The sequence below is a fragment of the Neofelis nebulosa genome, chromosome 7, assembly GCF_028018385.1.
Source record: "Neofelis nebulosa isolate mNeoNeb1 chromosome 7, mNeoNeb1.pri, whole genome shotgun sequence".
NCBI lineage: Eukaryota > Metazoa > Chordata > Mammalia > Carnivora > Felidae > Neofelis > Neofelis nebulosa.
This window is the reverse complement of record NC_080788.1, coordinates 48,139,278-48,154,623: the sequence shown is the minus strand read 5'-3', so window position 1 is coordinate 48,154,623 and position 15,346 is coordinate 48,139,278. Positions and strand designations below refer to the sequence as shown.

The 15,346-nt window shown below is 34.5% G+C and overlaps 1 protein-coding gene and 1 long non-coding RNA gene across 13 annotated transcripts in view; one reads left to right on the top strand and one right to left on the bottom strand.

Annotated features, from left to right (window-relative positions):
- Positions 1–3,958, bottom strand: part of LOC131516510 (uncharacterized) — a 32,629-nt gene extending 28,671 nt beyond the window's left edge. Inside the window, exon 1 of the long non-coding RNA XR_009264120.1 lies at positions 3,725–3,958. This is a non-coding gene — a long non-coding RNA (uncharacterized LOC131516510). The remainder of the gene's footprint in view (positions 1–3,724) is intronic.
- TCF12 (transcription factor 12) overlaps positions 1–15,346 on the top strand; it is a 379,898-nt gene that overhangs the window by 156,229 nt on the left and 208,323 nt on the right. For 11 of the 12 annotated variants that reach the window (XM_058737610.1, XM_058737609.1, XM_058737612.1 and 8 more), the window contains one exon: positions 3,326–3,399. In XM_058737610.1, coding sequence (XP_058593593.1) covers positions 3,326–3,399 — 74 coding nt within the window. Of the gene's footprint in view, positions 1–3,325; positions 3,400–12,274; positions 12,337–15,346 lie in introns of all 12 variants that reach the window. The other variant, XM_058737618.1, reaches the window with a different exon arrangement.

Below are 15,346 nucleotides of genomic sequence, written 5' to 3'. Positions count from 1 at the left end.
AACTTTCTCTTATATCCACCATTTTAATCTATCAATCAAGGAACTAGCTTCTCTAAAATTGTTAAATTGGGATGCATAGACTAGAATTGGGAAGGAAAGAAAATATATGGCAATGGTGGTTCAGACATATCTTAATAGAAACGTTTTTCTCCCAATCACTGTATTGCAACTATACTTTATTTTCTTGTTGATAAATTTGATTTTGATCAATTTGTATAAATTTTGATCAGTTTGTACAGTTTTATATTAAGTTTATTTTCTGTGTGTAATTTCTTTTTCTCTGCTTACCTTGGTCTTATGTCTGAGGCTTTGGAAAATTTATTATTCTTGTCATATGTCTGTTTGTACAGCCATTGTCTTCAGCAGAAAGGAGTCATTGATGCTGAAAGATGACTCTTGCCTTTGTCAGTGCCAGCCACGACCTTCTACTCAGAGTCTGGTTATGTTAACAATAAAACTAAAGAGCTCTGAGTTTAAAACCTAGCCAGATCCTTGTTATTCTATAGCATCCTTTGAGCCCCCTGCCATGTCCACTGTCCTTGGTATGTCATACTGTTTAGCTGTTGGCTTACTTAATTACCATCTCATTTAATTAATCTTTACTCTTCTTTTATGCTGTGGAAGTAGTGTCACTTGATGCAAATTGAGTATGTGTTTTCACATAATTTTATATCTTTAAAAAATTTTGTCTGAGATGTTTTCTGTAATAGGCGTTCACCTTTTTGCATTCTCTTTTACAGAGATATGTAAATAACACATAGGCCTCATATTTATTACTCATTTGATGTAAGATGATTCAGAGTCATAAAAAGAATAAACTATAGTCTGATCATTTTCATTAAGATAGGGTCATCAAAATAAGTTTCTATTCTATGCTCTTAACTATCACTGTAAGTATGATTCCCCTCTTCTTCTCAACCCCACCATTCTACTTTTTGTCTCCATGAATTTACACCCGATGTAAGTGGAATTGTACAGTATATGTCCTTTTTGTGACTAGTTTATTTCACTTAACATAGGTCCTCAGGTTCATCAATTTGTAGCATATGTAGGAGTTCCCTCCATCTTTAAGGCTGAATAATATTCCATTGTATTATAGGTCACATTTTGTTTATCCATTCATCTGTCAGTGGATACTTGAGTTGCTTCCACCTTCTGGCTATTGTAAATAATGGAATAGAATATGGGTGTACAAATATTTGAGACTCTGCTTTCAATAGCCAATTTGACTTTGTATTTCACTTTGGCTGTATAGTATAAAAAAATGTTAAAAAGACATAGTTGCAAATGAAAAGTATGATTTAAAAAAAACTTTTCATAAAATTATTAGCAATTTCATAAGTAGTATTTTATTTTGTGTGTTAATAATAGCCTTTGTCTTGGATTGGGCCTCATAGGAATTCTGGCTTCTGTTCTGCAGTGTTGATTACAAAGAAAATGCTTGGAATATAGCCTACAGATAACTGGTGATACTGGAGAGATGGTAACGAAGTGTGTTTTTACATGCTATTACCCCAACTTGTAGAATCTTTTTTAAATCTAGAGTTTTAGTAAGAATTATCCAAACATGGGGGCGCCTGGGTGGCGCAGTCGGTTAAGCGTCCGACTTCAGCCAGGTCACGATCTCGCGGTCCGTGAGTTCGAGCCCCGCGTCGGGCTCTGGGCCGATGGCTCGGAGCCTGGAGCCTGTTTCCGATTCTGTGTCTCCCTCTCTCTCTGCCCCTCCCCCGTTCATGCTCTGTCTCTCTCTGTCCCAAAAATAAATTAAAAAAAAAAAATGTTGAAGAATTATCCAAACATGAACAAAACACTGTGTATTTTTATTCGTGATCTCTGTGTTTTCAAGGTATCTGGTTCTCTTGAAATTATGCCTTGAGTGTTTTCTGTAGTAGGTATCCATCTTTTCTCTATAGTGTTTTTAAAAACTTTTAAAATTATAAATCAGTCACTTAATACAGGAAGTACAGATTCATAAAAAGAATAAATTAGGGTCCTACCAGCTGAATTAGTAATTAGTATACTCTGCTTCGGAAACTCACTCCTCCTTGCCTGCTTTTGTCACCTATGGACAATTGGCAGTTCTGTCCCTTCAGCTGGCAATTCTGTCCATGTGAAGTGGCTTGGGAATCCTGGCTGGTTACTGGAAAATTTGTGGTATTTAACTTATTACAGATCACGTTCTCCTCTAAATCACAGAGGATTTTGAAAAAAATTGTAAGAAAAAGTTCTAAACTTAGCAGAATGTTGTCTTTGTAGCATCAGGAGTTTTCTCATGCAAGAATGTAAAAAAGGCAACTATTTGTGTTTATTTCATCATAGAAAACTTGGCAAGGGTTGGGAAAGCATAAGCTGTTAGGAGTCAAGGATAAAAAAGACTGGTCCTCAGAACAGAAAAGGGAGAGATATCTGGATTGAGAGGTCTCCCGCTCTTTCAGCTTTTTCTAGGGATTGATTGGAAGGTAAAATAATGGAACCAGAGCTTCAGAAGGCACATTAAGGAGCACAATGAACTGATTTTTTGTTAATGGTTACTTATCTTTTTTCACTTTGAGTTTTCCTTTGCAATTTTCATAAGTGTAGACCTACTCATTTAGAATCAGATTTTAGGGGCACCTGGGTGGCTCAGTCCATTAAACGTCCCACTTTCGGCCCAGGTCGTGATCTCAAGAGTTCGAGCACCACATAAGGTTGACTGCTGTCAGCACAGAGCCCACCTCAGATCCTCTCTGCCCCTCCCCTACACACATGCACATGCACTGTCTCTGTCTCTCTCCAAAATAAGCATGAGTTGTCACATTTTTTATTAGTTTCGATATAACTAATATAGATATGATATGATTTGGTATAGTTTGATTTAGTTTGATATCTTCAGTTAAGAATATCTCATTAGTGCTATGTTAGAAACCAGTTTTATTAACTTGAACCATTCAACTTGCTTGATTTTTTTAAGACTTATCCATAAGAACTAAATTCTCCATACTTTCATGTAGGCAGGACTAAACTATAGAGTTTCATTTACTCTTAGAAGTAGCAGTGGGTACGGACAGAAATGGGAAATCTAGATTATGCCCTATTTTAAAGTCTCCAGAGACACATTTTGGTTCTGAAATTCTCCATTGTATATTGGGCACTGTACGGAGCAGTGACAAAGACCCTCAAGGTAACTTATGCTCTTCAGGTTTCTGAGACAAGAATTGATATACAGCTAGTTCCATGCAAATGCAAATACTACTTGATGAATTTTATTCTCTGCTATACTATATTTTTAAAAAATCCATCATACTATCCTTCTGGATTTAAATCTTTCACTTTCTTCTCTTCTTAGGTATGGATGAACGAGGAGGTACGACATCTTGGGGAACAAGTGGTCAACCAAGCCCCTCTTATGACTCATCTAGAGTAAGTTTGTTCATCACCCTTGATTAAAACTATGAAGTACTTTGGCAGAATAAATAAGTTTTTTTGTATATGAACTCTGTTAAGAGAAATGAAGATTACGTATTTACATGGGAGTATCATAGAATACACAGTACCTTCATGGTAGATTTATTTTTTTCCATTTATTGTCGTATTTGGGGAGTTTATTTTATCTCTTACAATGAAGGAAATATTTCTACACCTGGATTACCTATAATACTCTTTACTAGAGTTGGAAGAGTTTAGAATGCCTAACTATTCTCCATACATAAATTTTTCTTTGTGTATTGTTTTCTTCATGTATTACCTTTGAGAGATGGCACTGACTTTCAGAGTATCAGTTTCCAGTCTTCCCTCTCCCGTTCTTGTTCCAGTAGTCATCAGCTGTTTATATCTGGGACTCTATAGCTCTGTCTCCTGGAAGCATATCAAAACACACATAACAGATGACATTTCTCGGTTGGCAGTTAAGAGAAAATAGGACCAAGCTAACATTCTACACATAGTGAGGTCATAAGATTAGAGCCTCTTTTTAGCAGTAAACAAAAAATCCCCCAAAACTTTAAAATAATGAGACTGAAAGATTAAAAATTAGACCAAAGAGCTGGCAGTAAAATTAAATTCTGTGTTTCCAGACTCTGCAGTAAATTGCTGAGGTTAAGAGCTACCTTTTCCAAAATGTCATAGTTTGAATAAATAATGAACTATTTACTTCTCTTAGAATTAACCATTAGAAGATAGACAAGCATAAAATTTATGGATATTTAACCCTAGAAGCATATTGGCATAAGTGGAAGGAAACAGTATGTGATTGGAGTCCATAATCTCCATATGGGTTATGTCATTTTGCATTAAAAAATGCTGAATTAGGGGTGCCTGGGTAGCTCAGTCAGCTAAGCATCGGATTTCAGCTCAGGTCATGATCTCTTGGTCCATGGGTTTGAGCCCTGTGTCAGGCTCTGTGCTGACAGCTCAGAGTGTGGAGCCTGCCTTGGAATCTGTTTCCCTCTCTGCCCCTCCCTTGCTCATGCTGTGTCTCTCTCTGTCTCTCAAAAATACATAAACATTAACAAATTTTTTTTTAATGTTGAGTTAAAATATGTGGTTTGCTATTATATTTGGCTGTAGCCTATGTTTAATTTATTTTAAATACCTTGGGAAAAATAGGATAGTCATGGAGAATTATGAATAATTATTAAAGAGACAATTAAACATGGTTTTAGTGTTTCCCTTTTGGAATCTGTGATGAGAAAGCTGGGTTGTAGTGTAAAGAGTACTGTTGTGGGTATCACAAGACTTGGATTTACTATCCTCTCTCCTGTGTAATCCTTGGGCACCTTATTTTAACCTTGGGGCTAGTTAAACTGATTGTCCAAATATTCTTCTACCTTTAGAAGTTTTTGATTCTTTAAATACCATTGTGAGTAGGAAAGGTAGGTTTCCTGTTTAGATTATGAAGTATGGATTTTATATAGTGGAGAACAAAATACTATTTATTGGATTATTTTCTTTCAAAGGCTTGAGTTACTGTGTGATAACTTATTTCTTAAAATGTATTAAATGGTGCCTTTGTACCTTATGTGTACTTTCCTTTTAGACTTTCAATTTTGTTGTACTTGAGTAGTAAATAAGATTCTAGGAGAAGAGAACATAATAGTACATCCAAAGTTTACGTATTTCATGATCGTGAAATTAAGTTTGCCTCTAGAGATGGACTTCAAAGTTACTCTTACTTTTCTTTTTGCTATTTGCTATGCTATGTTGAATGTATATTGTGTGCATTGCAAAGTTAAATTGATTTTATAGTAAATTAGTTTTCTGTTTAAAAACCCAAGATTAATATTTAAATATTCTCAATCTACCATGCAACCATATCTATATATAGTATATATAGATAGATATATGCTATATAGATAGCATATATAGATAGATATATCTATATCTATATACTATATATAGATATAGATATATCTATCTATATATACTATATATATGCTATATAGATAGCATATATCTATCTATATATACTATATATATAAGTGTGTATATATATATATATATACCCTTTATTTTGTTCTCATTGAAATCCATTCTTCCACTAACTTTGCTTCTTCTATCCTGGTCATGATTTTGAACCTAAAATGGTTTATCTAGTTAAGTTATGTTTTATTTATAATTTTGAACAATTTAATTCTCTCCTGAAATCTTTTCACCAAGGAAAGACATTTATGGTTATCTTAGAAGCTGTCTTCAATACACTTTTAATAGGAAGTTTATGAACTTTTTGGGTTTAACATTAAACCCCATCTACCAAGTTGACTATTTTTTTCATAATCATAAATATAGATATAATTTTGTTAATAAGAGTCTCAGTTTACCAAAATACTTTATTCCACTGAGTATCATAGTCTGTTGAGTTTTTTTAAATTCAGAAGTAAATACTGATGTTGGCTAAAAACCAATTTTGATACTTTGTAAAATCATTAACAAGTCAGTTTAAACTTTAATGAAATTTGCAAGTATTTTGTAGAAATTCTGCTAGTGAAATGTATTTAGACTTTGCCATATTGTATAAATAATACATTTCCATCACAGCAGGTTGTATCATTTAAAAAATAATTGATTTTACAATACTGATAGGAAAAAAATTTATTTTACTTTTTGTAAAGCTTGAAACATAGTAGGCTACAATAAAAAGTATGTAAAAACTGCAGAATGAGTGGTTTGGTGGAATCATAAAGCATATGCTTATAGTTTAGTTGGATTGAGCTGAGTTCTCCATCCTCCATGCCTCCACTAAAACTATAAGGGAGAAATAATCATGTTTTGCATTACTGTAAAAACATATTTGGTACATGAACTCTGTTAATAGTTCTCTACTCATGTATCATAACTATGCATTTTACCGTACAAGATTGGCTACACAAAATCACATAGGTTGAACTTAGTATCTATTTAATACCTTTTTAAGGGGAATATTTGCTTTGTACACTTTTTGCCTTATAGGTACTTACTTTAAATCTAACGAAGATGGTATTTTGCTCTAGTAACCTTGATGCCTAAGTGAGCTCTACCAGAGTTGTATGGTTAAGAGGCCACAAACTTCTCAAAAGTGTACTTAGTCTTATACATGTTCTTTCTGAAGTAGGAAAAGCCAGCAGAGCTCCTGTCTGCCCATTTTTCCCAAACCCACAAGAAAAGTAGCTTCACAGTATATAGGTGATTTACCAAGTTTATGGTTATCAGAACCTGCCGTAGCACATCATTCAATAGAGTATTTTTATTAGGTAGAGACAAAAATAAATGCATGTACCTATTAGTGGTTATAGAAGAAATGGTAGACATGGTCAGTATTCTTAGGAAATGTGGAGATGACACATGTCTGAGACACTCATAGGGAAGTAAGAGCATTTGTGATGTACTTCAAACCTCTTCACTTTTGTTAGTCCTGGTTTCTGCATTGTTGACCTACTGCTCACCTCTGCAGAACAAAACACACAGCTGAACAGATAAAAGCATCATCATGATGTGAATAACACTTTCATTTTTAGAAATATGTGAAAAGTGGTGATAGAGGTTAAGGCACCAGAGATTGAAAGGAGTGATTAAGATCTCAAATAGTTTAGATCTGGGCAAGAGGTATAGTTAATGAGTTTTTTCCCCACCCTCCCTTAGTTTTTATCCTTTCCTACAAACAAATGTTATCTGTATTTGACATTGCAGCAGGTATAAAAGCCAGAGAATACCATGATTTTTGTTATTTACCACCATGTTAATGATTTATTCTAGTTTTAGATTTCCGCCCCCCCCCCCCCCCCCCCCCTTTAGAAGGCAGTGGTCAAGAGCACAGACCCTGGAGCCAGAGTACCTGGATATGAATCCCAGCTCTGCCACTTACTACCTGTATGATTCTGGACAACTTACTTAAATTCGCTTTACCTCAGTTTACTCGTTGGTGAATTGGGGATAATTACTTTATAAGGCTGTCATAAGGATTAAATGTATGTAAAACTATGGTTAAATTAGATAAATCTATATAAAGTGGTTAGATCAGTGTCTGGTACATAGTGACTGCTATCTAAGTGTTGAGTTTAATACTATGTATATCAGAATTTATTAACTAGATCTATATGTAATAATTTAAATGAATGAATACATTTGCAGATGTGCTGCATTCTAAGTGTAATGAATAAGAATTACTTGCTGATTCTGTCATGCTTAATATACTTCCTTTAGATTTGTAAAACACATAAAATCAATTTCCTTTCCCCTTCAGTTATCTCTTTCTTTCTTTGGGAAAGGAGAAGTCTTGTGACAAACTTAGATATAAAAGTTTTACTCTGTCCGGTATAATGCTTTTTACATCATGGATTTCTATAAGTATTTGCTGAATACTTGGGGAAGATTGGGGAAGAATTCTTAGATTTACTAGATTAATTGTGTTTGGAGATCGAGGAGAAAAGAATCAAAGTTGATTTATGGTGGTGAATCTAAAAGTCGATGGTGGTGGTATTAATGGTAAATAGGCCTCCTCTCTCCTATGCTTACAAAGTATTATCCTGATTGATGATACTACTTAGTAAAGCATTTAAGATCACCGACTGTGGAGAATTGTATTCTGTGACCTTGGATAAGTTACCAAGTCATTTTGAGCCTCAGAGTTCTCATCTCTAAAATTATGATAATTTTACACATACCTTGTAGGGTTTGAGTAAAGATGAAACCTGATAAAAGCTATGAAGTATTTCATTTCATTTATTTATTCAATAAATGAGAGCTGCTACTACTATAATTACCATCATTATTATCTCCAAATATCTAATATTTCATGTTCATTTTCATGGTCATATTTCCTGATGTACAAATTCCATTTCTAAAATGTTGTGTGATCATTTTAGTTGATGAAAATTCCAAGGGGCCCCTGTCATCTTGGTTTTCCTGCCCTTGTAGCTCTGTTACCCAACTTAGGCCAAGCTTTAAGTACTGAGGTATAATTGGGGTTTGCACCCTGGAGTTATGACAGGGCTCACAGGAAAGGGGAGAAGTCTTCTTGTTGACAGTATTTCCTAAAATACAGAGTTTTTCATTCCTCAGTTTAAAAAGTAAAAGATATCATCCTTTGCACTGCTGGTGGGAATGCAAGCTGGTGCAGGCACTCTGGAAAACAGTATGGAGATTGCCCCAAAAATTAAAAATAGAACTACCTTACAACCCAGCAATTTCACTACTAAGTATTTATCCAAAGGATACAGTTGTGCTGTTTCAAAGATGCACATGCACCCCAATGTTTTATAGCAGCGCTATCAACAATAGCCAAAGTATGGAAAGAGCCCAGATGTCCATTGACAGATGAATGGATAAAGGAGATGTGTGTATGTATATATATGTGTGTATATATATGTATACACACACACACACACACACACACACACACACACACATACATACAATGGAGTATTACTTGACAATCAAAAAGAATGAAATCTTGCCGTTTGCAACTACATGGATGGAACTAGAAGGTATTATGTTAAGCAAAATTAGCCAGTCAGAGAAAGACAAATATCAGATGCCTTCACTCATATGAGGAATTTAAGATACAAAACACATTAACATAAGGGAAGGGAAGCAAAAATAATACAAAAACAAGGAGGAGGACAAAACAGAAGAGACTCTTAAGTACAGAGAACAAACTGAGGGTTGCTGGAGGCGTTGTGGGAAGGGGGATGGGCTAAATGAGTAAGGGGCATTAGGGAAGACACTTGTTGGGATGAACACTGGGTGTGATACATAGGGGATGAATCCCTGAATCTACTCCTGAAGCCATTATAGCAATATGCTAACTATCTTAGATGTAAATTAATAAATAAGTAAATGAAAAAAAAAGTAAAAGAGATCAGTGGTAGGTAACCGTTAATAGTAATTATGTTTATAAGTACCAGCAGTGACCAGCAGTTGGCATTTTAATTTTGTGCATTTTTCAGGTACTGTATAATCTATTTTGGTAGTAATTTGGGGGGAGAGAAGCAATATTCAATTGCATAGAGTTTGAGTGCTTATTTTTCCCAATTGCTAAATTTCTACCGTGGTTTTCCCTTCTCTTTATAAATATGGTTTGCAGAGTGAAACAGTTGGGTCTGTATTGCTCTTCCTTTCCTTCCCATTTTGCAGCATCCTAGAATTTCAAAACTAGAAAGTGTGCTAGCTATTTATATCTATTCCTTTTATTTCATAGATGAGAAAACTGAGAGAGTTTGAGATTTGGCCAGGTTGAGATATGTGCTGTTGATTCAAAATACACACAAGATTTGGCTAGACAGTTTGCCTGGTTAATGATAGACTCTGGCCTAGAACTCAGATATACCAAATATTATACAGTTACCTTTTAACTCCCTTACCTTAGTGTTTCCCAAGTCAAAAAAGAACTAACTGTCTTAAATTTTTTGCCATATACCGAATGAAGGGGAGAAAAGAGGAGAAACGTGAAAAGAGGATCTGTAATTGATATTTCAAAAGAAGACACGGGACATGATAGAACAAAAAAAGAAAGTTTGCTAGCCAGCATAGTATATTGTGAGGTAGACTAGCATAGAATTTAAGTGCTTGAACATTGAAATCAAGTTGTGTGGGTTCTATTTCTGGTGCTTCTTCTTCCTAGTTGTATGACTCTGGGCAAATTATTTCTCTTTGCCTCAAACTTTTTTTCTTTTTCCTTTTTCCTTTGCCCATTGATAGAGGGAGGTGGTACTAATAATAACTACCTTGGTAAAGTTCCGGACTTAGGCCTATTTGTGGAGAAAGGGAAAACCAGTTATGTGGTAATGAGTTGGCTTTAAAATACTAGGTTTAGCAGCTGTTTATGATTCAGCACAAAATAATTTCAGACTTCTAATTAAGAAATAAATAGTATGTTTTGAGATCTTTCATTTTAATACATACTCTGACATCTGTACCTGTTATAATGAGGTAGAATGAAGGTTCATTTTATTAAAAAAACACCAGCAGTGGTCATTTCTCAGACGATTTTTCAGGAATACACATGGATGGCAGCCTGATGATCCAGGTCAGGTAGAAAATGAATACAAGAGTTGCTGTAGCCTTTTAAGGAGTTGCTCTAGTCTTCGAAAACTCATACTCAAAGCCATAGATTGGGTACTTTGGATAAGGGAAACAAAAAAAAAGTAGAAATTCAACTGAAATAGACATACAGCTTGCAGATTCTGTGGAAACTAAAATGAGTCCATAAGGTTATCCGGATGAGTTTAATGATACCTGTCTAGCTACTCCTGGGCCATTCCCACCTGATGCAGCTAAAGAGATCTTTAATTTTGTTTAGTGCTCTCTTCTTAGCAGGTATTCAGTATCTTTTCATTCATGTGGATGAGCTTGGCAAACAGCCGCTATATGGTTTGATGGATAACAAGTTGGAGATAAGACCCTCAGTTCCCCTCATGTGCTATCTATATATAATTCACAGAGGTCATTCTTACCCTAGGAAGGGTTATACTGGCTGGAGTTCTGGGAGAGCCTAAGGTATAGTTCATTTACATTTGACAGTAGAGGCCTTGGGAATATCTAGGGGTGGAGAGAACCTGTAGTTTTCTTCTCCCAGTAGAGCACAGTGGCATGAGAGCTACCCTTGTAAATAAGGATAATGATGTTGCCTCTCTGCTCTTAAGAAACTTGTTCTTACTCTGGTCCCCATTTTTAAGATGCTGAGATTTGTGAATGCATTCAGTTTATGCATCATTAAAAATGAATAATCTTTTAGTTCATCTTAGAATTCAGGAGCTATGGTTAGAAATACAGGTCATATTTATCTGAAGAGTTAATTATGAAACTTTAACTCTTTTCAGGCAACAGTGAAGAAGGATTAGGCAGCAAATAGATAATTATCAAGTTAATTTCACTGATTACTGTGGGATTACAGGAGATGGAGAGATTACTTTGGGTCATCAGGAAAGAGTAAAGGGGAGGTGTTTGAGTAGGATATTATAGGACAGACAGTATTTGTATGAATAAGATTAGAAGGAAGACAACTTTCCAGAAATGTGGAATGATGGGACCACAAGTGTAGAAACCTCAAAATTACAAAATTCAGTAAAGAATAAATGATCTTGGAATCATAGGTAAATAGTGTGGTAAGGCAGCTAACTTTTCTGTTCAAGAAATGTAGTGTATCCTTTGGGGAGTAGAGGGCCAATTAAAAATAAATTTTTATGCAGGGAATGACACAACGGGTTTTATAAAGATCAGTATATTGTGGTATGAGGAATGGATCCAAAGTGAAAGAGTGAAGAGTACTAGGATGATCGGGTAAGATGTTATTACATAGACCTATTTGCAATGAAATTAAACTTAGAGTAGGATGATAGGGTCAAGATCACAAAATAATTGAAAATGGAGAGATGTCTCAAAGGAGAAAAAAAAACTGACACATTTGGTGACTGAGGAAGATTGAAAATCATACAGATTAACTCACCCCGTAGGATGATGACTCCTGAATTAAACTCCATGTGTTTTGTTCAGGCTTTGACAAGTTAGCTGTGGTTGTGTTCTACAACTACCAGATTGTTTGATTTTGATAAATAGTTTCCCTTATAAATGGAAAAGATGTAGCTGTGTGAATAAAATACTTTTTACTCATTGTCCTCCTTTGACAGCTTTGATGGGTAATAAAGTTTAGTGTTACTTTTTCTTGTTTAGAGTAGATATTTTCTCTAGATTATTTACGGTTTGCTAATGTTTTTATTTTTGAAGGGAAAAATGGTGTAGGTTTTATAGCTTCTGCGAGTTCAAATGCAATAATTAGAAAGGACACACAAATTTTGAAATAGTATTTTATGCCTCTTGATCTCAGGTACAAAACAGGAGATGAAGCAGTTAAATAGCAAAGCAAGACAGGAGGGACAGAGAATTAAAGTAAGTGTTTTCTATATATTGCATCTATGTTCCCATTAATCTCTGTTTTGTTATGTAACTGCTCCTTCTGAATGTTCTGAATGTGAAGAAAAACTATGGGTAAGAAAAGGGTGTAATTTAAAGTTAGGTTTAAATAAACCCATGAGGGAAAGTGCTGTTGGTTACTCTTTGTATTCAAAACATACAAACCTGCCTATAACTTGTAATCTTAGTTCTTAGATAAGGAAAAAATTGGGTTAGGATGATATAAGCTCCTTTAAATCTCTTGCTAGCAGATATTTAAAATGAAAGAAATCACACAGCTATTAGGTTGTCTATTTTTCCATTTCAAGCTAGGCAGATCTTCTGGGTTTTTGTTTTTGTTTTTGTTTTTCTTTCAATTTAGCCATTCTTCCAGGGACAGTGTCCATTCCGATGCTGTCACATAGCTTTGGAACCAGCCTTTGTCAGTTTCTTACCTCACTGTAAGTTTCACTTAACTTTGCATGCTTATGAAATTGCATCTTTATCAGGACCAATCCTTTACAATTCTCTCTCTTTTTTTTAATCTTCTCGTTGTTTAGTCTTTAGTAAAAGTCAAAACATTAATCTTTGAATATCTCTTATGTCCCTTTTTGTAAAATTGTTGAGGTTTTACTTCTGGCAGCTTTTTAAAATTATTTTTTTTATAGACTTACATATTTCTTATTCGTAAGAACAGGATGGAGGGTAGATTCTGGCTGAATACCTTTCTAGGTCTACTTAGCCTATCTTAAAAAAATTTTTTCTTGAGTCCACACCCAAATGGCTGTGGGCTTGGGCTCAGGACCTTGAGATCAAGAGTCGTGCTCTCCACCAACTGAGCCAGCCAGGCACCCCAGCCTATTTTTATTAATAGCAATAATCATAACTAACATTTATGACAACATTGTTTAAAACCTTTCACATGTTCCCTATTTTAAGTTTTATATCAGCTTTTCAAGAAGGCATTTTAAATCCTGTCCATTTCAGAAGTGAGGAGATTGAAGTTCAGAGAAGGTGGATAAATTACCAGATATTAAACATGACTCTATATTACTGTCCCTTTCTACCATATCAAGTTGGCAAAGTATAAAAGAGACCCCAAAACAGTTGTTATTTCTCCTTGTCCAGGACTTTAATGAAAGATACTCTAGAAGTTGTAAGATGATTATACTGTCATTATTTCTTATAGAAATATTATTTACATTTTATACTTAAAAATATATATATAAGCCACAGAATAAATTAGGTAAATTTGCTTCCTGGTTTCACCACTATATTTGACCTTGGAAAAGATAAGATACTTCATTTCTGAGCCTCGGATTTCTCATCTGCAAAGAGATTTATCTTGTAACAAGTGCATGAAAATTAAATACAGGAAATTTTATAAATCATAATATCTGGAATTTATTAAGTAGTCTATAAGAGTTCCTCTTTTTACATCCAGTCTTACAAAAAATTATGCATCCATTCTGATACAAAACCATGTAGGAATTTTACAAGTCCCAGATGCTCCTTAGGCAGCAGTTTTGAATTCCTGGAGTATGTCTTGAACAAGATGAGGAACTTGTTGCAGGTTTTAAATGACCAACAAGAGGTTCTTATAAGTAAATTGTTCACAAAATTGAAATGATTGGAAAGGTTTATTGCATTATACATCTTGCTATTTAGAGATGATTGGGGGGGGAAATTGGGCAACCTAGATTTGACAGAATGTAGATTCTTCAGTTCCTCAAATTTGTTTGAAAGGATATCTACTTCACAGGATGGTTAATGAGACCTCAGTGAGCTTATTTATATCAAAAGCTTAGCGTGATCAATTAATGTTAGTTCCTTTTGTGATATACTTTTGTCATATATTCTAATAACATTTTTATTTCGGCGATAACAAACTTAGAGTGCTTTGCTTCAGTGTATTGAACTGATGCTTAATCCTTTATACTACCAAATGAAGTAATTATTTTAACGTGGTTTTATATCACAGTCATTGTGCTACTTTTTGCATGAAGTAGATAGACCCTCTTCTCGGTGTTTAATGTAAATTATTTAGTGATTAGCAAGAAGGTATCAACTGTTCTTTACCAAATATTTTCTCTGCATCGGTGATACCGTTACATCTCGTTGAGTTTATAGTTTTCTGAGCTCTTGCTCTGTAAATATTATTCTTGATTTCCCACTAACCTTACCTTACTCTCTTAGATCACTTTTAGTATCTTTCTTCCCAATTTGAAATTTTGTAGTCTTCTTTGGGCTTAAACTCTTCTTTCTGTGCTGTTCACATGGAATCCTTTTTTCTCTTAGTTCTTTCATTTATGCAGCATTTATTGAGATTTTACAGTTTTCTGGTCACTGGAATTAGGTAAGCAAAACAAAAATGATCAGTCCATATTATCTGGAAAAAAGAAGTGTTCAGTCTCTTGAAAAACATCATAATACTATTGAATGATAAAAGTTATGATAATGATGGCCCAGGGAGAGTAGAAGCAGAGAAATAGAAGCAACACTTGGTTATGAAACCTCTAGGGCAAATCAATTGAAAATGGTAATCTGTTGTAAAATACAAAGAACAAAGGACTTAAGCCTGGAGACTTCTCCCATTAGACAAGCATACTTGGTCAAAAGAGTTACTTATTCTGGACATTAGTTCCTAATATGTAAAGCAAAAATTTTCAACAAGATCATGGTTTCTCAAACTGTGCTTAATAGGATATTAATAAATGTGTAAAAACAGAGCTCCATAGTCCAATATATTTATGTATTATTGTGTTAAACAAAATTGGACTTCTTTGTTGTTAGATTTCTCAGTTTTTAATAAATTATTGCAAGTTATAAATCCTTAAGAAAGGAATAGAATATACTTTTTACAGTTTTTTCCGCACCGTAGAATCTTTCTGTATTACTTACGAATGAAATTTGACTGCCAGTTAATAGTCTCAAGAAATAGTACATAAGATGACTTGTATGTTCAACCATTCATGTAGAGCTGTGACCCATTGTGACTTCATTTTGT